Here is a 24,478-nt window from a genome sequence, read left to right on the forward strand (position 1 = left end):
TAAAACAAAAATTTTTATTTTATTTTTTTTTAAAACGGAAATTTTTATTTAAAATTTTTTTTTATTTAGTTTTAAAAAACAAAAAATTTCATTTTATTAAACGAAAATTTTATTTCTTTTTAAATGTAAATTTTTATTTAAATAAAATTATAAAACAAAAATAAAAATAAAAAAACGAAAATTTTCAATTTTTATATAAAAAAAAAAGAATCGAAATTTTTTAAATTTTTTTCTTATAAAATTGATTTAAAAACAAAAAAAAAAACAAAAAACAAAAAATTGGCCAACGTTTGGATTTTTTTTTTTAAAGGGTAATTTCGTCATTGGGTGAACATTGACAATTTTTGATAGTTTGAGGGGACATTGTCACAATTAAAAGTTTGGGAGAGACATTGTCAATTGAGTGGTAGTTTGAGGGAGTTATGTGAACTTTTCCCTTATTTTTACAAGTTATTTCTCTCCTCTGTAGCTCTCTATACTGTATTCTTTTTCGAAAAGGGCTAGCTCTACGACTTAAGCGTAAGACGTTCCTGCCCGCATCATCCTAGTAGCTTTTCTCTTGTTTTGCAGGTGACCTATCACAATTCAGCCTTTCAAAAATATGCATCAACCAGAAAAGATAACCCATAAAAAAAAAAAAAAAAAACCCTAAATTTTCAAAATCTGATGAAGCAAAGTGCACAAAAATGTTGGGAATTTTAATATTTTATACATTCAACCTTCTCTCATTTCTTGCTAAATCATCAAAAAGAGATACAAGAGTATCCGAACGGAAACCCAAATATATAGGCCGCAGACCATTAAACAACCACTCACTATTATCTATTATTTACAATATTGACTCCTAAATGGACCCCTGTTGATTACAGTGCCAGTTTATGAATTTCCAAGAAATCATCTATCTCAGAGTTCATCCAAAAATCATCTATGAAAAGCAGATGCCACATTCTACACAGAAGACCAAGTTACAGAAATATCCAGGATATCAAATACATGTCAGTTGCTCTCTTGAAATGTATGAGAGCGAGAGAGAGCTGCTGGGTTTGCAACCAAGATCTCAGATGCTTCAGCCAATTGGTCCATCTCTTCTGCCTTTTTTGACCCAAATGTTCCAAAAATAGTACCTTTCGATATAGATTCCTTCTGGTTAGGCTTAACTCCTAATGTGGCCCATATAGGACTCTTTGAAGCCTCATCCGGATCATCAATTCTCAGTGTCTTTGGAACCAAAATACGTGTTTCTGATTTCTCTTCATCTGTAAACTTTGCATCTCTGGAATGCTTGCCGAGGGTTGGTGAGCCATTGCCAGAGCAGGAACTGTTACTTGATCCAGTTAATGACACACTCCCAGCTCCGGGAGCCCAAACGGGCATACAGCTCCAATACGATGCCGGTACAAATTGTAGAGGAATGCTCGGAGGGCAAAAGCCGGCCGGAACTGAAAGCATTGGTGTCGGGTACCACTGAACCGGATTTGTATCGCTGCCATTTGGTACGGAAATGCACTCGGAAGCATTTTCTGCTTTTGCAACAGAGGCATCATTGTGCAAACCTGCATTCCAAGGGAAACCCCCTGGAGGAGGAACAGGGTAACAATGCAGAGGATGTGGTGTATTAAGCTCATTACGAGATCCAGGCAAACAAACTCTCTCCCGTTGCTCACTATTTTCAGGTAATTGATTTCCCTGATTACTGGAAGCTGTCAGGGAAGATATGCATGAGGAAGGCTCTTCATTTTCTTCCATATTTACAGAACCCATCTCAACACATCTTCTCTGGTCTCTTAAATTAAGAACAGTCTCCATGGATCTACAAAGAGGTGCTTCAGGACCAAATTTTAGGAGTGTCCCATTTACCATTGAAGATTCACCACACGAGAGAAGCTGGTGGTTGGCTGAGTCCATCATTTCTGATCTTGTCATTGCTACTCCATCAGATGATACTATTATCTGACGGTATTGAGAGGCTAAGTGCTTGTTCTTTCGTCTCCCAGCACCCACTGGAACATTTCTCATTGTTCCACCAGCCGTCCAATATCTCTGGCAGTTCTTACAGAAATGCCTAGGTTGACTGACATTGTAGTTATTGAAATAGCAAAATTTTGTGTCTAAACTATTGCACCTTGGACATTGAAGTACCTTGTCTGGCTTCTTAAGCACTTTCTCTTGCTCTGTAGTATTGGTCTCAACCTGCCCTTCCTTGGGTGTAGGATATACTAGTGCCTCAACCTGCACAGGAGTTTGGGGCTCTTCATTCCTATTTCCTAAAGCAGAGGACTTCTGTGGTTGCCCCAAGTTTTCTGCATAACAGCTCTCCACTACTGCTTTTGCTCTATCACTGCAAGCATCCTGAAAATTCAAATTACACTCTGTTTAGAAGTGGTAGAGGGAGAATGAAAGAATCAGAGAACAGAAAACAAATGAACCTTCTTTCTTCTTTTTTTTTTTTTTAGTTCTATTCCTTTTGATTTTCATTTTGTAAAGTACAGATCCATTATGAGCACACAGATAATAAATGAGAATACAGAGCATAACAACCTTTTTTGATATTCCTACAAAGAAAACATAGCATGCTTGTCTGTATGCACCAAACTACGAAAAACAGATCAGAAGGTAGAACCACCATTGAAATTCCCATTTTTCTCCCAGATCTCTCTAATTCTGGGGAGAAATGAGTTAAAAGTGGATAAATGTCATTGCTATTACCTCTAAATTTTAACTTCTCCATTTATGTTGAAGTCGATGAATAACAGAACTGAACGCACCTTAAAAGCATCTCGATTAATTTACGTATATTTACCATCACAAGCATGCATCAGCCCGAGAAATCAATATTGTTATCACCGTCTGACTGGCATCATTCTAGTCATAAATAAATGTATAGACCCACTGTTAGAATTCACAGTACATGCACAAGAAAAAGTCAACAAAGAAGAAGAAGAAAGAATCAAGACACAAGAATTTAATGTGGTTTGGCAAGATAGCCTACCTACGTCCACAGTCAGTAACAACGATGTTTTCCCTTCACTAGTACTATCAAGGAAAAAATACAATGAACCTCTCTTCCTCTGTCTTATGAAATCTCACACTACCTCTAAGATACAATGAGTTTAGACATCCCTAAGCCTAATGACATGAGCTTTATTTATAGGTACCAATAATACCTCTCCTAAAGAAATTGGAATTCATAATAGAAAAATAATAGGACTCAGAATCCTAGGAGGATACACCTACCAAAAAGACATTAGGATTTCTAATCCTAAAACTACTAGGATTCCAACATTTTCTCATTTGAAGACTAGTTTTGGGACTACCATAACGGACATGCTGCCTTTGTCATCATTTATCAAGCTTGAGAAATGCTCTAGCCCCGACAAAATTTTCTCTTGCTAAAAGTTTTGTCAAAATATCTGCAATATTCTCAATCGTATAGATTTTCTGCAATACAATCAACCCACCCTCTACTGTCTCGTGAATGAAGTGATATTGAACCAACTCTCAAGTTTTGTTTTTATGCAGAGCTTCCATCTCCTTTTCAATAACTATCCAATGACTAGAATCCATGGAATGGCAAGCTTCTTGATATGAAGACAACTCAACTTGTTCTGTGATACAAGCATAAGACGTTTCTTGAAGCCAAGCAAGAGGTTTACGAACTCTCTTAGGACGACTTTGATCACTCTGTGTTTCAGCTCTAAGAATATGCTCAACATTGCCAATAGCTTCAATTGACCTACTATCTCCACTCGCTGGCACATTTAGAAGCTTCTAAAACGATTCAACTTCAAACATTTTATTAACTGGATCTGGCTATACTTTCTCTTTCTGCAATGAATCTTCTTTAAACATATCTCAGCTAATTATGATTTGTACCCCTTTGTTCCATCTCCATATCCAAAAAAAAACACACATTTTGGATATTGCATCCAATTTAGGTCTTCGCTCTACGTAAGCCGATGTGTTGATGGCTTCTTGTACCATATCTCTTAAGGAATTTTACCGTTAAGTGCAATACCGAGTGAGTGATTAACAATGAAGCAAGCTGTGTTAACAGCCTCAGCCCAAAATTTTTTCTTTAACCCATCAACACATCGGCAATTAACATACTCCTAGCACGATCCAACAAAGTACGATTCATACATTCCACCACACCATTTTGTTGTGGTGTGCCGTAAACTGTATACCGTCTGAAAATTTCATTCTCACATCAAAATTCTTTCAATTGATTCATAGTATATTTGGTTTCATTATCAGTTCTCAAACACTTAATCTTTCTGCCTGTTTGGTTATCAACCAAAGCATTAAAATTTTTAAAATGAGAGAAAGCGTCACTCTTACTTTGAGCATATAGACCCAAATGTTTCTAAAGAAATCATCAAGAAAAGAAATAAAGTAATTCGAACCACCAATGGATTCAACAAGAGACTCCCATGTATTAGAATGAATTAAATCTAAAACATTCTTACTTTTGATTGTAACCGAAGAAAATGAAGCTTTCTGATGCTTACCAAACAGGCAGTCTTCATAAAACTATAAATCAACAGACTTTAAGCTTGAAAGCGAATTACGTCCAGAAGTACATTTAGTCCTTGCTAGCTCATATGTCCCAAATGCCTATGCCATGTCATGAATGACTATTACTGCAATAGCCACAATAGCATCGCCAACCATGGTATCTCCAATCAACTGATACAGACCACCAAGCAATTTTGACATCAACCAATGCCCCTTTAATAGTTTATAATTTACCATTTTCCCCAGAAAATTTATAGCCATCTTCATCAAAGTTTTACAATGATAGAAGGCTATTTCATAAATCAGGCGCATGTCGAACACTATAACGATATGAGTGACACCATTAAACATAGTAATTTTGACATCAACAATTCCAACTATTTCACACTTGTTATCATCACCCATATAGACACTACCTTTGATATAGCCAATAAGTGTAAAAATAATCTCTACATGGTTTCATATGAAAAGATGCAGCAGTATCTAAAACCCAATGGTATTTCAGAGTCTCATGAGAAATCACAGACATTACCTCACCATACTCAAATGATTTGCCTTCTTCCATCAAATTTCTATGAGATTTTGAACTTTCTGACACATCGGTTTTGTGTCTCTCCTTATTTGTATCCTAAAGTGAGGGTCCCTTTTTACCACAGTTCTAGAACCATCCCTTTTTCTTCCCTCACGACTTACTTGGAATGATTTCTCCCACTGTCACTAGAGTCTTTGTTAGCAGATTTGCCTCTAACTATCATTGCATCACCAAAACCATTCCCACTATTTTTTCTGTGAGATTCTTCAACAAGCAGTCGGTTAACTGCAAAATCAAAATTGAGATCAGTAGTGTTATTCAGGAACATAATTACACCATCCAATGAGGGTGGCATGGAACAAAGTAGAATGGAATTCTCTTCTTCACCCATATTGACTCTGATAGTAGTCAATTTACTGACAAGGGCATTAAACTCATTCAGGTGTTCCTGAAACAAGGAACTCTCTTTCATTCTAGGATTGAACAAATTTCTACTGAGATGGATTTGGTTTGACATTGATTTTCCTTCATAAATATCGTGCAATGCCTTTAACGGTCTTTTCCTCAGCCATATTAAACATATATGAATCATCTAGTGCCAAAAACAGATTTTCCATAGCTAACTCATTCTTTTGCTCAAAAACTTCACCAGTCATGTCTTCGGTCTTTTTCTCCTTTCCTTCAATTGTAGTAGCACAATTCCCTTTCAGTAAAACAACACGTATCTTCAACTTCCACATAGCATAATTCGAACAGTTGAACCTACACATCCAATTTTGTAAAACTCGAACTAGCCTTAAAAAACTGTGCAAATTCTAGATCAAGAGATTCTTTTTGTGCAAAAAAGCAACACAACCTTAAAATCTAATACCACTATTAGAATTCGCAGCACATGCACAAGAAAAATGTCAATAAGGAAGAAGAAGAATTAAGAATCAAGACATACGAATTTAACGTGGTTCGGCAAGATTGCCTACATCCACAGGCAGCAACAACAATGATTCTTCTTCACTACTATCAAGAAAAAAGATGAATGAGTAAGCAAATTCCAGATCCTGTTCCTATTGCCAACGAATGTCTTGATAGTAGATTATGATATGGGGAGCTATGCAAGCTAGACATAGGAAAAGCCTATGATCATGTTAATTGGGATTTCCCATTGTCCATGCTTGGAAGGTGTGGTTTGGAGGGGAACTGGTGTTCTTGGATTGCTGATTTCATTTTCATGGTGCGGTTCTCGATTTTGGTTGATGCCAATCCCACCGGTTTTTTTTAAAAAGCTCTCGTGTCTTGAGACAAGGAAGCCCTTTGTCTCCTCTATTGTTTGTCATTGTGATAGAGACTTTGAGTAGAATGATTTTCGCTGCAGTGAGTGGAGGATTGTTATCTGGCTAATATGTGGGGGCAAGGTTTGATATCTCTCACCTTTTGTTTGCGGATGATGTTTTAACTAACCCACATCCCTTTCACCATATGTTGTGCTTGTTTTTATGTTTTGAAATTGTCTCAGGATTGAAGGTGAATTTGGATAAGTTATAATTGGTTCCTGTAGGTAATGTTGCTGATGTGGATGGGTTGGCTGGCATTATGGGCTGTGGGGCTTCTCCTCTGCCTTTGAAGTATCTCAGCCTTGCGTTGGAGACCTCTTACAAGGCTAAGTCTATTTGAAATGACATTATTGAAAAAATTGAGAGTCAATTGGCTAGTTGGAAAATGATGTACTTGTCTGAGGGTAGTAGTGTCACCCTTATTAAGAATACATTTTCTAATTTTCCAATGTACTTCACGTCTCTCTTTCCTCTCCCTGCGAGTGTGCTAACTGTATTGAAAAGCTTTAACATAATTTCCTATGGGGTGGCCTAAGCGAAGAATTCAAATATCATCAAGTAAGTTGGTCTGTTTGTTCTCTAGTCTAGGAGGTCCGGAACTTCTTGTTGTTTAATTGTGCTCTCTTAGGAAAATAGATTTGGTGTTATCTAATGAGAGAGAGGTTTTGTGGAGAGTTGTGTTGAACTCTAAATATGCTAGTTCACAGGGTGGGTAATGTTCTAATGAGCCTTGGGACGTAAGGAGTGGGATTGTGGAAAGGTATTAGGAGGAGTAGGGGGAAGTTCTCCAACCATACTAGATTTGAGGTGGAAGATAGCTCCAAGCTTAGCTACTGGCATGATCTGTGGTGCGGGAATTTGGCCCTTAAGGAAACCTTTTCAGATTTTTTTTTTTTTGAAACCTCTACAAGGCAGGGTCCTTCGAACCTACCCCTGCAGAGTAAACCTCGGTCCCGTGCACTGCACCCTCGGAAGTTTTCCTACACAGAACTGGATAAATCGCTGGCTTTTCATCAGGAAGTGTGGCCCCAAGGGATTGTTTGCACTCAGGAGATGTTGAACCTTGGACCTTGAAGGGAGCAAACCTCCAAGACCAAGGCCTTCACCACTTTGAAGCCTTTCCAGATTTATATGGCATTGATTGTGTTAAGGGTGCCTTTAAAGGACGTTTGCATGAAGGTGTGGTCCATCACTATATTTGTCAAGCTGAGTGCACCCATAAGTTAATTAGGTAGCCAGATCGCATGTCTATGGCCACGCACGCTGCCATGATCCTAAAGGTTGGATTGTGCAACCCTAGGATACAGGGCATAACAATCTGCACATGCCATAGTATGAGATGTAGAAAGAGATTTTCTTAAGTCCAGTTTTATGATTAAGAGTTTCCTTTCATGCTGCAGTAAATGTTTTTCAAAGTTCACTTTTCCGAAGAATTGTTTACGAATTTTCTTTTTATGCTCGACTAAATTTTATCAAGAAAAAGTTTTTAAAGAAAATATTTTTACTAATCCAGTTTTTAAATTGGTTGGGAATGTTACTTATTGAGCTTTTTGGCTCATCTGTTTTGTTTTCATTTTTTAGGTCACAAAGAGACGAAATGGGAGGTTGGATACAAATTTAGTTGCGGAGAAAGATTATGTTGTGATATTTATGCTATGTTTCATTCAGGTTATTTTCAATAAGTGCCAAAGGGCGCAAGAGAGAGCTTTTCAAAGAGTTTTGTTATGTTATATTTTTATGATCTTTCATTTCCGCATTTAAATTCAATAAAGGTTTTATAACAATGCATTTATGATGTTAGTAAGAGCTACCTTTGAGCCTCTGAGGCTTCTATGTTAATAAACCTAACTCTAACAGGTTGGGGATGTTGCACAATGTGCGTAGATATACCTAAGCCTAATGACAGGGGCTTTACTTATAGGCAAAAAAAATCATATCCTAAAGAAACAAGTATTCATAATAGAAAAAAAATAATGAGAATAAAATATAATTCATAATCTTATGACGAGGATACACAATCCTACCAAAAAGCTATTAGGATGTCCAATCCTAAAACTACTAACTAGGATTCCAACACTTACCAGCAACGAACTACTACTACCTATCCCCATATTGAACTGAGCAGAGCTCTCTATTGGACTTTCCAGGCAAAAGAATAACCTTTGAGAAAAGGCCAATATTCTTTCCAATAGTCATAAACTATTCTTAAGAAAAGCAGAGAAGAAACCAATTTTGGAAAGTTTCTACTCCAAAGATTAACCCCAAGGGGTTGGCCCAAGTGGTGGAGGCCTTGGTCTTAAGGTTTGCTCCCTTCAAGGTCCAAGGTTCAACACCTCATGAGTGCAAACAATCTCTTGGGGCCACACCCCCTAGTAAAAAGCTAACGATTTAACCAGTTCCGTATAGGAAAACTTCTGAGGATGCGGTGCACGGGACCGGGGTTTACTCTGCAGGGGTGGGTCCGAAGGGCCCTGCCTTGGAGAGGTTCCGACATACAAAAAAAGGAATAACATCCGTAGAAACTATCTAAACACAAATAACACATAATAGATGTTTCCTAAATTAGCAGTCAAATTGAATGTATATACAAAATAAAACTAACAATAATAAAAAAATAAAAACCAACAACATTCGAAATTAGTTACCACCATTTCTGGGTCATATGCAAATTCGAAAAGGAGCAATTACTTTCGAATTTGTTTCTTCTGAATGTGTCAATGAACTTTCTCAAACAAAAGTCCCGAAACCTCATGAGAAAATGATTTTCATTCCCATAAATAAAGGATCTTTAGGAAGCGAACGTTACTCGAATTCTTTCCAATTCAAACGAACAAAAAAACAATGAAACAAAAGACAGACCACTACCAGGGAAAACCCCAGAAATTTGTATGTTTCATCAATCCGAATTACAAAAATTTACAAGAAAAAAAAAAAAGATTAACAAAAGGGTTATTTCACTAAAGAAAAAGAATAAAAACTGAGAAAAACAAAAAACAAAAAAGAGGCCGTATTGAATCAAATTTACAGCACTTACCATGACTTCCGACCCTGCCCGAATCCGACATTCCGGCAGAGGGATCTTTCTGCCAAAGAGCTTTATGCCAGGATCCTTAGTCGCCTCCTCATAGATATCTCCTCCGCAACTCATTTTTCTTCTGAAACTAAAAGATTCCTTCCAAAGTGCAAAACAACTTTGAGGGCGAACGCCAAAACCCATACAAATACAGCAAAAAAGACACTTTTTTCTCCAAAACCCAAAAGAACTTTTCAAACACTCCCCGTCTCAAAACCCACATTACCCTCTCAAGTAAAAGTCCTCCTAGCTAAAAGCACAAAGACCGTGAAGCATCACCAAAGTACCAACTTTTGAAACTTTTCTTTTCTCTTTTTTTTTTTTTTTTTTTGTTTGATTGTTGCCTTTTTATCTTTTACTAGTATTTTCATTCCTATAAATTTGGCTTTCAATTTCATTATTAGAGAGTTTTATTATAAACTGATCCGACAGATGATATGGACAGCGTCGGCTTAATAATCAAAAGCAAATATGACATGTTTAGGTAAACAAACTATCATCTAAGTTTCTAATACAAATTTTTCATCAAGTATTGTGCGAGTTTCATCATTTTTTTTTTTTGTTATTATTATTATTATTATTTTTTTTTTATGTGGGTTTTTTTTTTTTGGTGTGGGTATGAGGGAAGTGCCACATGGCATGGACCAGCAAGACTGTAGGAGAGGAGAACAAAAGCCAAGTTGTAGTAGCGGCTGAGGATGGAGACGACGTAAAAAGGACAAAAGCGAAAGGTTGTGCGTGTTGGGTGTCATACGAGAAAAAGCAAGGTTGTGCGTGTTGGGTGTCATACGAGAAAAAGCAGCGCCAACTTGTGGTGAGACTGGGCTCGCTTTTTAGAGAGCATTCTCAATGATTCATCTCTTTTTTTTTTTTTTTTTGTTAAATATTAAATACTCATTGGAATTTCATTGTTTTTTTTTTTTTTTTTTTCTTAAGGTTTGATTTTTATAATAAGAAATTTCTATAGTTTTAATAATAGACCAAATTAGTCATTCTATTAGTTGACCATTAATTGACTTAACGAAAATCCACGTAAACCAATCAAATGTTGACACGTAGTAAATATTTAATTTTAAAATTTTTTTTTTTTAGAAATTAAAAAATAATGTATTTTTTTTAAAAAAAATAAATAAAAAAATTGAGGGTGGCTCTTTGGCCATTTGGGGGTGGTCGAGCCACCCCAGTGGGTATTGGGGGTGGCTTGGCCACCCTCATGGCCAAAGGAAGCCACCCTCATGGCCATTTTTTTATTTTTTTTTAAAAAAAAATAAAATTAAGTAGGTGTCATGTGTCAACATTTGATTGGTCCACGTGTATTTTCGTTAAGTCAACTAACCGTCAACTGACAGAAGAACTAATTTGGTCTATTATCAAAATCACATGGATCTCTTGTAATAAAAATCAAACCCTAAGGGAAAAAAAAATAAAGCAATGAAATCCCAGGGGTATTTAGCATTTAACCTTTTTTTTTTTTTTTTTTTTTCTTTCTCTTTTTTAGGTTGATTTAGCACCACTAAGATTTAACTCAACTCAAAATTTTTCAACTTTATTCAAAATTTTCAACCAGACTAATAAAAAATTAAAAATAAAAATTTTAAAAATCAAGAAAATTAAAAAATATTAAAAAATATATATATTTAGGGATGGTGGCTGGACCACCCCTAAGAGTCTCGGGGGTGGCTGATCAAACCCCAGAGGGTCGATCGGCCACCTCCGAAACTAGTTGGCGGTGGCTCGGCTACCCTCGAAACAAGCCACCCCCCAACCAACGGCTCCATCAATTTCGAGGGTGGCTAATCCACCCCGAGCCACCCCCATACACCTTGGAGGTGGCTTAGCCACCCCAATTTTTTTTAATATATATATATATTTTAATTAGATTTTTTATTATTAGATTTTATATTCTTCAAATAATCTAAACATAGTCTCAACTCTTTTCTTCTCGAAATTCGCAATTTTTAGTTTAATTGAGTAGAATAGAAAAAAATCACACACCCAAACGAGCCCTTAATTATTTATTATTCTTATTATTTTTCTACTGACATATGAAAACCAATCGATCCATCTTGAGGCTTTACCTTTGTTGTGCAAATATATACCTAAATTAATAGGCAAATAATTGTACGTTTTACCCGCAAGTGTACAAGGTCAACATAGTAATATATGATATAAGTACGGGATCATTACGACGAGAATTGCTAAATTTTACTTAAAATAAATTCTCAAAAGTAAAACAAAACAAAGATTGATTTTGATTTGATAATAATAAAAAGGTAGGGCTTTGATATCCACCACTAATTATATTTAGATAATATAACAATATGCTAATGTTTTGATCATGCTATGTATATTTAATGTTTGTCAACCTAAGGGCATGGGTGTATACTCCTTAAGCTATAGATTTCCCTAAGCAACGAGTTAGGCATGAGTGTATACTCATAACTCTTTTCTTTCTTAAAAGATTTAGCATGGGTGCATACTAAGTTATTCTTTAAGAAAGTATGATTATGTGGAAATCGACAAACACATGAGGCTTAGGGCATGGGTGTATACTCCCAGTTCCCCATGTTGATTAATGATGTGTGTCAAATATTGCATATTTGGACCCCTTAATTTACTTGTGTTAATCCTTTAGCTGTGTTATTATCTAATGTTCTGTGTTAGTTTTGTGTTTTTAGTATTTTGTAGGTCATTGAAGAAAAACTACTTTTCAGAAGAAAACATACTTTGAGAAGACCTAGATGATGTGGTTAAGCTTAACCAAATCCATTAAATGGTTAAATCAGATTAAAGATAAGATTGGATAAAATTTCGGATTGGATTCAAATTCAAATTCTGCATATGTCTTAGTATTTTGACCATAACTTTTTGTACACATATCCGATTGAAGTGATTCAAGCAGCGTTGAAAAGCTAACTCAAAATAATACAATTAATTGTGAAATAAGATTTTCCTAATTCAGACTTTTACTATTTGAAAATCGTCCCGCAATTAAAGGGTACAAACCTAGACGAATTTTATCGGATTTCAACTTGTAAAACCCTAAGTTTTAGGTCTAGAAATAGGGAATTATCAAATTAGTTGAGGGGGCTACGAATTTCAAGATTGCAGAGGAGAAAGAAGAGAGTTTAAGGTTTTCCTGCTTTTGGATCTCAACTTTGTGATTATTATTTGTAAGTACGCAATTTTACATTATGAATTCAATCAATTTTGTTTTGTCTTTCAACAACATAAGAGGTTAAACCTTCAACTAAGGTTGAAAATGAAGCCTCACTTATGATTAGCAACTTTGTTTCATGTATGTAATATTTTCCAATTTAATGGTTTAATTGCTCTATTGTTTTACATATAATCAATTGGATTGAATAACTCTTGGATATCTTTTGTGATTCAATGATACACTTGATGATTTAAGATTATTCAATACAATTGATTGCTTGGTTTTCTTTGTTAAAAATTAGATTTCCCCTGTGATTTATTCTCTGGATACAATTGATGTTTTGATAAAGATTGGATATTTTCTTGTGATTTACGGATACAGTTAATGATTTGATCGAATATTGGACTTCTTTTGTGATTTGGGTTATGAATGGATACATGGGATCTTTTGATTAATTCTTTGAAGCAATAGTAAAACAAACTTAAGATTTATATGTGAGAACTTTGGGGAATATTATAGATCATGAAATTATGTTGTTATCAATTTGTGAGTGCGGATTCTGAAACCTTAGTGCTTCGTCATAAGATTTTAATCACTTTAAATTGCTCATGCTTTTGCTTTTTCATTCAAATAAAAAAATCTCTCAAAAATTTGGAACTAGATTAGGGTTTAATTAATTTAGATTTAAAATTGCTTTCAAGAATACAATTCTCTGTGGGTTCGACCTCGCACTTGCAATCCATTAACTATAATTGATTCGTGCACTTGTGAGTTAAATAAATTTACACAACAATTAACCCAAGAATCCGGTATGAATTTCTTTTGTTACTTTTATTAAGCCCAGGACTCGGTCATCCAAATTGATTTAACTAACTAGTCCATACCACATGCATATGTTGATCAGGCAAATACATATGAAGAATTCATGAAAGCAGGTATTAATCATGTTAAATATTACAACATGATCATCACAAAAGCGCCAATATTGAATATTAACTAAACATAAACTAGGGCTTCAATCTAGCCCTACTAAGTAAATTAGTTACATATAAGTTTAATGTTAAACATCTTCATAAAATAAAAAGAAAGGAAAAGAATAAACCCGAAACTTGAACTTCAAGAGCTCCAATTCTTCTCCTTGGAAATTGTGTGTCTACTCTAGAGGTTTAAGGGTCTATTTATAAGCCTTAGGAGTACTCTTGAAGCCCTAAAAATTGTAGGGTTTGAGCCCTAGTTCGCACAAAATTACAAAACCCTAGAAATTACACTTTCCATATCAAGGCTGGCAGCTGACTTGCTCATCACGCACGGGTGCGCTCGATCGCAGCCCCTGTACGATCTGCCGTCGATCCTGCTGTGTTGGGCACTCGATCGCGGGTGCCTTGTGCTCGTGGTCTTCGCCTAAAGTGTGCTCGATTGCAGTTCCCATGTGATTGATCGCACTACCAAAGCCTCCAATATTCTTCAAAATCTCTCTTTAAGCCCAAAATGTCTGAGATTGCTTCATTTTCTTCCAAGAACCTACAAAAACAAAGAAAACACATAAAAGAACTAAAATGGCATAAATTAACCAAAACTAAAGGATTAACACATGTAAGTTAAGGGCTAAAATATGAATATTTTGGCACTTAACACACCCCCAAACTTACATATTGTTAGTCCCTTAGCAATACAAAACTAAAGACTAAATGGAAAAACAGAAAACAAAAAGATAAATCCATCTTTCGGGCGAAGTATGATTGCATATAGCATATGCAACAAGCCTTTTAAACCCCTAGGAATTCCTTAGAGGACGAGAGAAGTCTCGTGAGGGTTTTCCAGAAATGTTACCCACGAACATCATGCACAGTTCATGTTATCCCAAAAATTAAAGTATCACTACAAGATTATGATTTTCATTTACTAGTAAGCTTAAAAAGATGAACTCCATCTTCACAATGAATTGGAATCTCAAATTTCAATTACTTACAAAGGACATGTTAAAACATCGCAAGTTTGAAAACAGTGTAAAGTGAACTAGCACAAAATTATGAAGCTTCCAAGTATTTTCAATGTGCAATGTCTCCATATCTCAAAGTTCACTAAAATCCTTATTAGAAAGAACAACAATGGCATATTTCCTTTTCTTCTTCTTCTCTCTTTTTTTTGGTCAGGTTGTGCAATGTTTGGTTTCCCTAAGCTTTCTAATTGACTCATGTAATGAGTGTTAAGTCAATGACTCCCAAACTAGATGGTTTTAGGGCATTAGGTGTAAAACACCCATAAGGACCTACTAACTCGAGTCAAAAAGGCTACGAAACTAAACTAACCATGACATTAACCAAATCAAAATTTTTCACCTTTTGACGTGAATACTCAATGCTTTGAGGCAAGAGGTTCAGTTACTCAGTGAAAAGCTTATCAATGATCATATTATTATTATTTTTATCACACACACACACACACACACACACACATATATATGCCAAATTATCCATTTAATAGATCATCCAGTTTCACCCAAGACATAGAAACACACACATTAGACTTCATGTCATACCTCACAAATTATGTGCTAATGTGCTTGTGTGATCAGATCAAACATGTGATTTCTCAACTGTCTTAAGCAAGTAACCAAACTAACAAATTCTCTCATCAGATCATGTGTTCAAAATTTTAAGCTCACTGATGGAATCAAACCACAATTCTTTTAGATTAACCAAAATTTTAAGGCAAACATGAACATGCATTTTTTATTTTATTTTATTTTATTTTAACAACAAACAAACAAAACAAATAACATGAAACTGGGACAAAGTGTGTGTAGATAACATGTGTTCTCATACCCCCAAACTTAAATGACACATTGTCCCCAATGTGTCTAGTGTCTAAAACAAGAAAAGAATGTACCCGAGAGATGGACAACACTGTCTGGAAGAGCATGGCTCATAGCACACCCCCAAACTTGAATCGAAGCACACTTGTCCCTGCAAAATAAAAAATAAATAAATAAAAAAAAACACAAAACACAAAAACAAGTAAAATGAAACAAAACAAAACTAAAGAGAAATAAACAGATTAAGTGAAACACACAAAAATAAAATAAGATAAACTATGGGGTGCCTTTCATGAGTGTTAAGTTTAACGTCTTCAGCTAGACGGTGGATCCCCTCTCAACGCTGTCCCGAAGAAGATGCTCCTGTTGGTGGTGGCAATTGGCTAAGAATGCATCGCATCTTCTAAGGCAACTAGTCTTTGGTCCATCAAGACTTTATCCTCCCTAGCCTCTCGTCTTTGATCAACTAATTCTCTCCGAAGGCCGGCCACTTCTTCACTAATTGAGTGATACTGTGCTGCATGAAGAATGACCCGGGCCTCCTCCTCTATTGCTTTTGGCTCAGCTGCAGGTTCATCTTCTGCCATCGGCTCAGCCTCAAACTCTTCTGCGTCAGCTGCTGGTGCTTGAGGTACCCGGGGCATGTGGGAGCAGCTTTTGTTCCATTGGCGAATGCCAAACTTTGGGGTAGTGGTGACTGGCTCATCTGCTGTGGTGCCCTTGATGCCCTTTTTCCGGAGGATGTAAGTGATTAAGTAAGGAAAGGGCAACCCCCATGAGTGGGTGGACTCAACTCCCCCGATATGCACTCCATTCCAAAACTTGTGAATTTGGTTCCAAATGATGTCAAGAATAGAACACGAGGCACCTTTATGAAAGGCATAAAGTGTTTGTAAGAATTGGTCCCGCCTTTGAGTCTTATGCCCTAGGGGAAAGGCAATGCGGTGCAAAATAGAGTCCAAAAACCAGAGCCGGGAAGGTAGCTTGGACCGGCTTTCAGCATTATGGTGTGTGTTAGCATATTGCCCTTGACACATATCTTCAATGATCTCCGCCACATAAAATCTGGAAGGTTGCTCTACAAGCTGCACTTCTTCTGGAGGGTGCTCATCATTGCACTGGAGTGCAGCAGCAATGTCAACCCTCGTCACTTCAATAGCTCGGCCATGCACTGTGGAAGATAGGGCAGCTTACCTGTTGCAATCATGTGACAAGTGTGCATAGAACTCGGTCACCAATTTTTTGTATGCAGTGGGGGTGGCTGGCTTGAATAGCTCCTTGAGCCCCCGGGGCTTGAACTTTGTGACCGCCCATTGAGTAGCTTTGAGGTGTTGGAAATCCTCTTGGATGGCAAAAGTTGTTTCAAACAGCAGCTCCCTCTCCTCAAAAGTGGGTGTGGAGGAGATGGCTTGGGAATTAGAGCCCCAGGAGGATGAAGCTCAAGTTTTCGGCATGATGAGCTTGGTTCGGGAATTCTGTCGTACACTTGGTGTGCAATGGGATGACCAAGGTTTCAAAAGTGCATCAACAACTACCCAAACCCCCTGCAAAATAAGGTAAATCCAACCACAGGAGCAAATATGGGTGGAAAAACACTCACAATTTGCAAAAAATTGAAAAAAAATGGAAAGTGGGTGTAAGGGGAGTTGGGGTGTTGATGGGTGATGGAGGGTGTACGGGTGTGAGTGTTGTGTGGTGAAGGTGGTGGCCGGAGAGTGCGGTGGGTCATGGGGGTGTGGTAGTGGTGAGCGGTGATCGGTGGAAGGGAGTGTGGGGATGTTGATTGTTGGCGGAGTGAGAATAGAGTGTGGGTAGGCGTATTGCGTAGGGGAGAATGTGAGGTGAAAGTGGGGGATAAGTGACCTAAAATAGGTCACGTAGCCTTTTGCCCGAGTGCGTTCGATCACACGCAAGGTGTGCTTGATCACACTGGCAAAATGTAATGTAACCAAAAGTTGAGAACTGCGCTCGATAAGCCTTGGGTCTTTTCTTGTGGAGCTTGGTGTCCCCATTTGCTTCACGCCTCAATTTTTCCAGTTCATGCAGCCGCAACTTCCGCTTGGCACCTGGATATGGTGGAAAGGTTCCAAGGGGGTGTTCTGCTCCAATGATGTCCTCAGTAACATCTTCATAATTTGGCTTAATGTTTTGCCTTGTGAAATTGTGAATGAGGGGGGTCTTCAATGGATCATTGTGTTGGTCCTGCAAAACTATCTCACTAACACCTTGGATCATACAAACGTCAAAACATTCGAAATCATCTTGAGGTAATTGCATTGCATCAAATATTTTGAACTCTATTGTCTCACCATTCACCTTCATACTTATAGTCCCATTTTTCACACCTATTGTAGTATCAGCAGTTCTCATAAAGGGTCTTCCTAAGATAATAGGCAAAGGTGATGGCATAGGAGATTCTTTCACATCCAATACAATGAAATCAGCAGGTAAAAGGAATGTACCTACCTTTACCAAAACATTCTCAAGTATACCTCTTGGTCTTTTTATGCTTATGTCTGCCAATTGCAAGGTAATAAAGGTTAGTTGAAGCTCCCCCAAACCTAGCTTTTCATATACAGTGTAAGGCAACAAATTAACCCCTGCTCCCAGATCCAACAATGCATGCTCAAAAAGATGGTCTCCTATCCTGCAAGGAATGGTAAAACTACCCGGATCTGTTAGCTTTGGTGGTAATTTTCTTAACAAAGTTGCACTTACCTCTTCTGTTAGGGCCACTGTCTCATGCTCTTGAAATTTCCTTTTATTAGTGCAACAATCCTTTAAAATTTTTGCATATCAGGGAATCTGTTTAATTGTATCCAATAAACGAATGTTGATTTCTACTTTCCTCAAGGTCTCAAAGATATCCATGAGTTGTTTTTCTTTCTTTGGTTTGACTAACCTTTGAGGGAAGGGTGGTGCATTCACCTTCTCCATTTTACTTACCTTGGATGTCGAGGCTTCATCTGGAAATGTTTGAGGTGTCTCTTCAGTTCCTATGACCTTGCCATTTCTGAGAATTATGACTGCTTTCAGCTGCTGGTGACCCCCTAGATTGCGTATTGTTTGGGATGGAAATTCACCCTGCTTTCTTTCACTTAGCTCCTTTGCCATTTGCCCCATTTGTACTTCCAGTCTTTGGATAGCTTGCTCCGTCCTTTGAATGGACTGCTCATGCTTCGCATTGGTTTGTTGTTGCATAATCACAAATTGATGTACAATACTCTCCAGGTCATTCTTCTTTGGCTCTTGAATTGGTAAGACTGCATGTTGGGGATTCCTCTATTGTCCTTGAGGGTTTAGTGCATTCCGATTGTTACTCCATGAGAAATTGGGGTGGTTGCGCCATCCTAGATTGTATGTGTTGGAGTATGGATTGCTCTTGAGGGGGAAATTGTTTTGTCCCACATAATTTGCCTCTTCTTGATCTGCAAATGGAGATAAAGGACACGTCTCAATGGTGTGATCAAAATGAGAACATATGGTACATACATGGATTTGTGTGTCCTGTTGAATAGGTGAGATATTCTAAGCAGTCATGGCTTTGACAATCATGTCCAGTTTTCTTTCCACAACAGCCATTTGATTTGGAGATCCACCATTGAGGTTCACTTCATACATGCCTTTACTTTTTACTCCTTGCCTTCCTCTAAAGCAGAATTGTTGGGAATGCTCACTTAGTGTTTCAAAGAGCTCCAAGGCTTCCTCACTACTTTTTTCCATAAGTGCACCTCCACAAGCTAAATCAACCATCCCTTTGTTAGTATCATCTAACCCTTCATAAAAGATTTGTACCTGTTTATCTTGAGGGATGTTGTGATGTGGGCACTTCAGAAGTAATGCATTGAAGTGGTCCCATGCCTCGAAGAAAAGATCTCCATCTCTTTGTTGGAACATTTGGAGTTCCCTTTTAAGTTGTCTTGTCTTTTGAGCTAGGAAAAACTTCTTCAAGAACTTGGTGGCTAATTCCTCCCAACCATGGATGGAATCTGCATGCAAAGAATTATACTACAATTTAGCATTATCTTTCAAAGAGAAAGGAAAGAGGACTAACCTGAGTCTCTCTGGAGTTAGGCCTTGTATGTGCTACAACTTGCATAAATCAGATGCAAGTTAGAATCCTCAGTAGCTGTGCCCCTGAAGTGAGTCAATGCATTGAGTATCTGAGGAGAAATATAATAATTGCCTTCCACCTCTGGTTGATATGCTATGCATGATGGCTGGTTGAGGTTTGTTGGGATGAAAGCCTGTTTCATTTGTCTTCGCACCGGTGGTGGATTCGCCTCTAGTGGTCTTGGCACTATTGGTGGGTTCTCTTGCAAATCTTCCATTGTTTCCTCACCTTCTTCCTCTTCTTCTTAGTCTCTAGGCCATTGTCGAATTGTCCACTCAATTTCGGGATCGAGTGGAATGACAGTTGAATTTTGAGATCGACGACCCTGCATAAATTGAATTGCCTCTACAGTCAAAGTAGCTTCAGTGCTGCTTATCCGAATGCTCCCTGGAATTGCGCTTGATCGCAGGTCAGTGCGCTCAATCGCAATGCGCTCGATCACACTCGACTGTTGCTCGATCACAGTAATAGAATCCTAGTGCTGCAAAACTGAAACAGAAAACAGAAAAAATCAAGAAAACGGAAAATATTTTTGATTTTTGATAAAAACAAAATTGAAAATTGAAAATTAAAATAACATAACTAAAGGAAAATAATTCTAAACAAAATTTGCCGCAATTCCCTTCAACGGCGCCAAAAACTTCTTGTGCAAATATCTACCTAAATTAATAGACAAATAATTGTACGTTTTACCCGCAAGTGCACAAGGTCAACATAGTAGTATATGATGTAAGTATGTGATCATTCCCACGAGGATTGCTAAATTTTGCTTAAAATAAATTCCCAAAAGTAAAACAAAACAAAGATTGATTTTGATTTGATAATAATAAAAACGTAGGGCTCGATATCCACCACTAATTATATTTAGATAATATAACAATATGCCAATGTTTTGATCATGTTATGTATATCTAATGTTTGTCAACCTAAGGGCATGGGTGTATAGTCCTTAAGCTATAGATTTCCCTAAGCAACGAGTTAGGCATGTGTGTATACTCTAACTCTTTTCTTTCTTAAAGGATTTAGCGTAGGTGTATACTAAGTTGTTCTTTAAGAAAGCATGATTTTATGAAAATCGACAAACACATGAGGTCTAGGGCTTGGGTGTATACTCCTGGTTCCCCATGTTGATTAACCAAAGAATCTAGTGTGGATTTCTTTCGTTACTTTTATTAAACCCAGGACTCGGTCATCCAAATTGATTTAACTAACTAGTCCATACCACATGCATATGTTGATCAGGCAAATACATATGAGGAATTCATGAAAGCAGGTATTAATCAAGTTAAATATCACAACATGATCATCACGAAGGCGCCAATATTGAATATTAACTAAACATAACTAGGGCTTCAATCTAGCCCTACTAAGTAAGTTAGTTACAAATAAGTTTGATGTTAAACATCTTCATAAAATAAAAAGAAAGGAAAAGAATAAACCTGAAACTTGAACTTGAAGAGCTCCAATTCTTCTCCTCGGAAATTGTGTGTCTACTCTAGAGGTTTAAGGGTCTATTTATAAGCCTTGGGAGCATTCTAGAAACCCTAAAAATCGTAGGGTTTGAGCGCTAGTTCGCACAAAATTACAAAACCCTAGAAATTACACTTTCCATATCAAGGCCGGCGGCTGACTTGCTCATCACACACAGGTGCGCTCGATCGCAGCCCATGTGCGATCTGCAATCGATCTTGTTGTGCTGGAAGCTTAATCGCGGGCCTTGCACTCATGGTCTTCGCCTGTAGTGCGCTCGATCGCAGTTCCCTTGCGATCGATCGCACTACCAGAGCTTCCAATATTCTTCGAAATCGATCTTTAAGCCTGAAATGTCTGAGATTGCTTCCTTTTCTTCCAAGGACCTACAAAAACAAAGAAAACACATAAAATAACTAAAATGGCATAAATTAACCGAAACTAAAGGATTAACACATGTAAGTTAAGGGCTAAAATATGAATATTTTGACACTTAACAACCTTCTCTTTTAGTTGGGAAGAGGAATGTATTCCTTTCCTCCTCTCTTTTTTCTTTCTCTTTTTTGTTCTCTCTCCCGTAGGTGTTTTTTGTTCTCTTTTTGCTGTTTTCCGACCAGATCAAATGCTCCGACCTTCTCTTTGCCTTCACCGCTCCGCCTCCGTCCTTCACTGTCCCGCGTCGTCCATCTTCTCCCCTGAACTGGTTGGGTTTTTAGATCTTCTTTTTTCAAAACTAGATCTACTCCCTTCTGCCGGTTTCACCCCTCCAAGCGCATGTCCACTTGCTCCCCAACTCCTCAGATTTCGGCCATTGCCCACCGTGCTCCATTCTGACCACCACGCGACGGCTAGTCCGTTCCATCTCATGTGCCTCGGCCGTCGCTGTTACTGTTTACTAGTTATTTTGTTGTGTTTCTATATTTTCTTTTTGATTTCTGTTGTTTTTTGTTGTAGGTTCTTGTCTCCTTGTACTTATTTGGCTATATCCAGTTGTGGAGACTTTAGATCCGTTCTTAGTGTTGGTCTTTCTCTCTTCTTCGATCCCTAATCCGAACTTTGACAGTGTATCTACTACTGCTTCAGCCTCCTTTCGGTGGATGTTATTGTTTCTATGTGAGGATTCAGATAAGTTACCTTAATATTTGTCCCTTTTACTTATGTATCCGCTTTGTGCGGCCGTTTGATAGGACGTGTCACTTGTTTGACCCATTTCGTACCCTTTGTATATATTTTTGCACTGTTTTAATTCATTTTAGATTTGTTGTTGGGGAGCCCACCCCATTTTTTGGTTTTTGGATCCTCCACTCTTTCTTTCTTTCGAATTAGGAGTGTTAAGAATCTTCTCTTGTAATAATTTTTCTTATTCAATTAGGGAAAAAAAAACATTTTTTAATGTAAAATCGTTAATGATAAGTGCTAAAATATTCATATTTTCAGCCCTTAATTTGCATGTTTTAATCCTTTGGTTTTGGTTAATTAGGTCATTTTAATTCCTTTTTGTGTTTTTCATACTTTTGTAGGCTTTTGGATGAAAATGAAGTAAATCTAGATGATTTGGGCTCAAAAGGGAGAAGATGGAAAATTGGGAGCTCTCTGACACTGCGATCGATCACAGGATACCTGCGATCGAGCGTAGTACCTGAGAAGACAAAGCACAATCTAGGCCAGGAGCGATCGAGCACATGACAGAAGAGGATCGATCGCAGACCTGCGATCGAGAGCACACGGGTTGCTAACAATTAAGTACCTAAAGACTTAGTTCCAATGTATGTTATAAACTTATAAGTCTCTATATGTTATAAATTATACTTATGCATATATGCATATGAATAATATAAATGTATAAGATCAATACTTAATCATATGATTCAATGACAATTCAAATACTTTATTAAACTGAATCATATTATTAATGTATAATGATAATGTGATTCGTATAATATCAAATTAAGTAATTGACATTGGATTCAACAATGTGTTACTTATAACCACAATTAAAGTATTTATGTATTTTTTTCAACAATGTTTTGACTATTTTTTAACAATTTTTTGAAAAAAAATAAAATAAAATTGAGCCATGTGTTGAACAAATTTTTAACCTTTTTTTGAACAATTTTTTTACCATTTTTTGAACAATTTATTAACAATTTTTAAAAACTGAACGTGTATTTTTTTTTTTTTTTTAATTTTTTAATTTTTTTCACAATGACAAATTTTTGAACAATAACAATTTTTTTAACCATTTGTTTACACTTAAAGCATTTTTTTTGAAAAAAAAAAAATTAATTGAAGGAAAAAAAAAAACGAGGTAAATATATTCATATAAATTAGAATACAATAAGTTTAATGCGAAAAACCAATGAATAAAAATGCGACAGTGATAAAAAAAAAAAAAAAAGCCCAAAATTGAAAATTGGTTATATGTTTATCTTGAGAAAGCCTAAAAAGCCCAAAAAAGCCCAATTTTGAAAAAGCGGTTATAGCGGGCGGTTACATGTTTTACTAACAGCTAACCGTTAACTGCTAGGCGGTTAGGGTTGCGGTTAGTGAAATTTAATAACCGTTATGGCGGTTAGCGGTTTTTGCTAATAATCGCTATCCGTAACCGCATTAACACCCCTAATTGAGAGGGCTCTCCTTGACTTAGGAGTTGGTGTGAATCTACTTCCTTACTCGGTGTATCAGCAACTTGGCTTAGGGGAACTGAAACCCACAACTACTGTCCTACGACTGTCTGATCGATCTATCAAGAAACTCCGAGGGATTGTGGAAGATGTCATCATCAAGATGGACAAGTTCTACTACCCAGTTGACTTCACAGTTCTAGAGACAGAACCTGTCCCAAATCTAGAGAAGCAGATTCCTGTCATCCTCGGGCGACCTTTCCCAGCCACAGCCAATGCCTGCATCAATTGTCGGATCGAAGTAATGGAGATCTCCTTTGGGAATATGAAGATGAGATTGAACATCTTCAATGCCTTCCAACATGCACCTGATCAGAATGAATGTTTTTTCTTGGATGACATTGTAGAAACTGTTGAAGACGCACCTCCTGATACTCTAACTGAAGCCCCATCTTGGATAAACCCACCAGAGCCTATGCCTCTCACTTCAAGTACTCCACCGCCTGATGACAACCCTACAAGGGACATATTCCATTCAGAGGTTACTGAAGTTGACGTCATTGGGGTGGACAATCTTTTGTCGACTTCCTTGGTTGCCCTGGTTTTTTAGAACCCCCTTAGAGACAAAAGGTTGATCACTTAACCAATTCAGGACAAACACATTGAGTATCACCATGGGGAGTCTCAAGGTCTTCCAGTTGAGATAAGCAGTTTTGGGATCTTAAGAGGAGTCCTATTCCTTGTGGAGTGCTACATGATCATAAAGAAGAAGGGTAGGAAGAGCTTAATTGGACTTCTGAAGTATCGAGCGCAAGCCTTGTGCACTCGACTCCTCACTTCATCAAGG

The 24,478-nt window shown here is 37.3% G+C and overlaps 2 protein-coding genes across 3 annotated transcripts; one reads left to right on the forward strand and one right to left on the reverse strand.

The window, feature by feature from the left end:
- Positions 1-699: 699 nt before the first annotated feature.
- LOC132192051 (cyclic dof factor 1-like) lies at positions 700-9,746 on the reverse strand. Of its 2 annotated transcripts, none has more exons than XM_059607240.1 (2): positions 9,410-9,746; positions 700-2,349 (listed from the first exon to the last, which is right to left on the reverse strand). In XM_059607240.1, exons 1-2 carry the CDS (start codon positions 9,590-9,592, stop codon positions 997-999), a joined length of 1,536 nt encoding a protein of 511 aa, XP_059463223.1. In that variant the 5' UTR covers positions 9,593-9,746; the 3' UTR covers positions 700-996. The 2 variants fall into 2 exon arrangements, with proteins under 2 accessions (XP_059463223.1, XP_059463224.1); XM_059607241.1 differs by lacking the exon at positions 9,410-9,746 and adding an exon at positions 5,048-5,316.
- Positions 9,747-23,572: 13,826 nt separating this feature from the next.
- Positions 23,573-24,241, forward strand: LOC132162320 (uncharacterized). Its single transcript, XM_059572567.1, has 2 exons — positions 23,573-23,578; positions 23,693-24,241. Exons 1-2 carry the CDS (start codon positions 23,573-23,575, stop codon positions 24,239-24,241), a joined length of 555 nt encoding a protein of 184 aa, XP_059428550.1.
- The last annotated feature ends 237 nt before the right edge of the window (positions 24,242-24,478 follow it).

The sequence above is a fragment of the Corylus avellana genome, chromosome ca9 (assembly GCF_901000735.1).
Source record: "Corylus avellana chromosome ca9, CavTom2PMs-1.0".
Taxonomy (NCBI): domain Eukaryota; kingdom Viridiplantae; phylum Streptophyta; class Magnoliopsida; order Fagales; family Betulaceae; genus Corylus; species Corylus avellana.

What these genes read in the sequence shown, in the direction of transcription:
- LOC132192051 (XM_059607240.1), bottom strand. Translation starts at nt 9,592, where the DNA reads ATGGGTTTTGGCGTTCGCCCTCAAAGTTGTTTTGCACTTTGGAAGGAA. An exon ending in GGGCAGGGTCGGAAGTCATG is followed by an intron (nt 2,350 to 9,409) that starts GTAAGTGCTGTA and finishes TTGAATTTTCAG; the next exon opens with GATGCTTGCAGTGATAGAGC.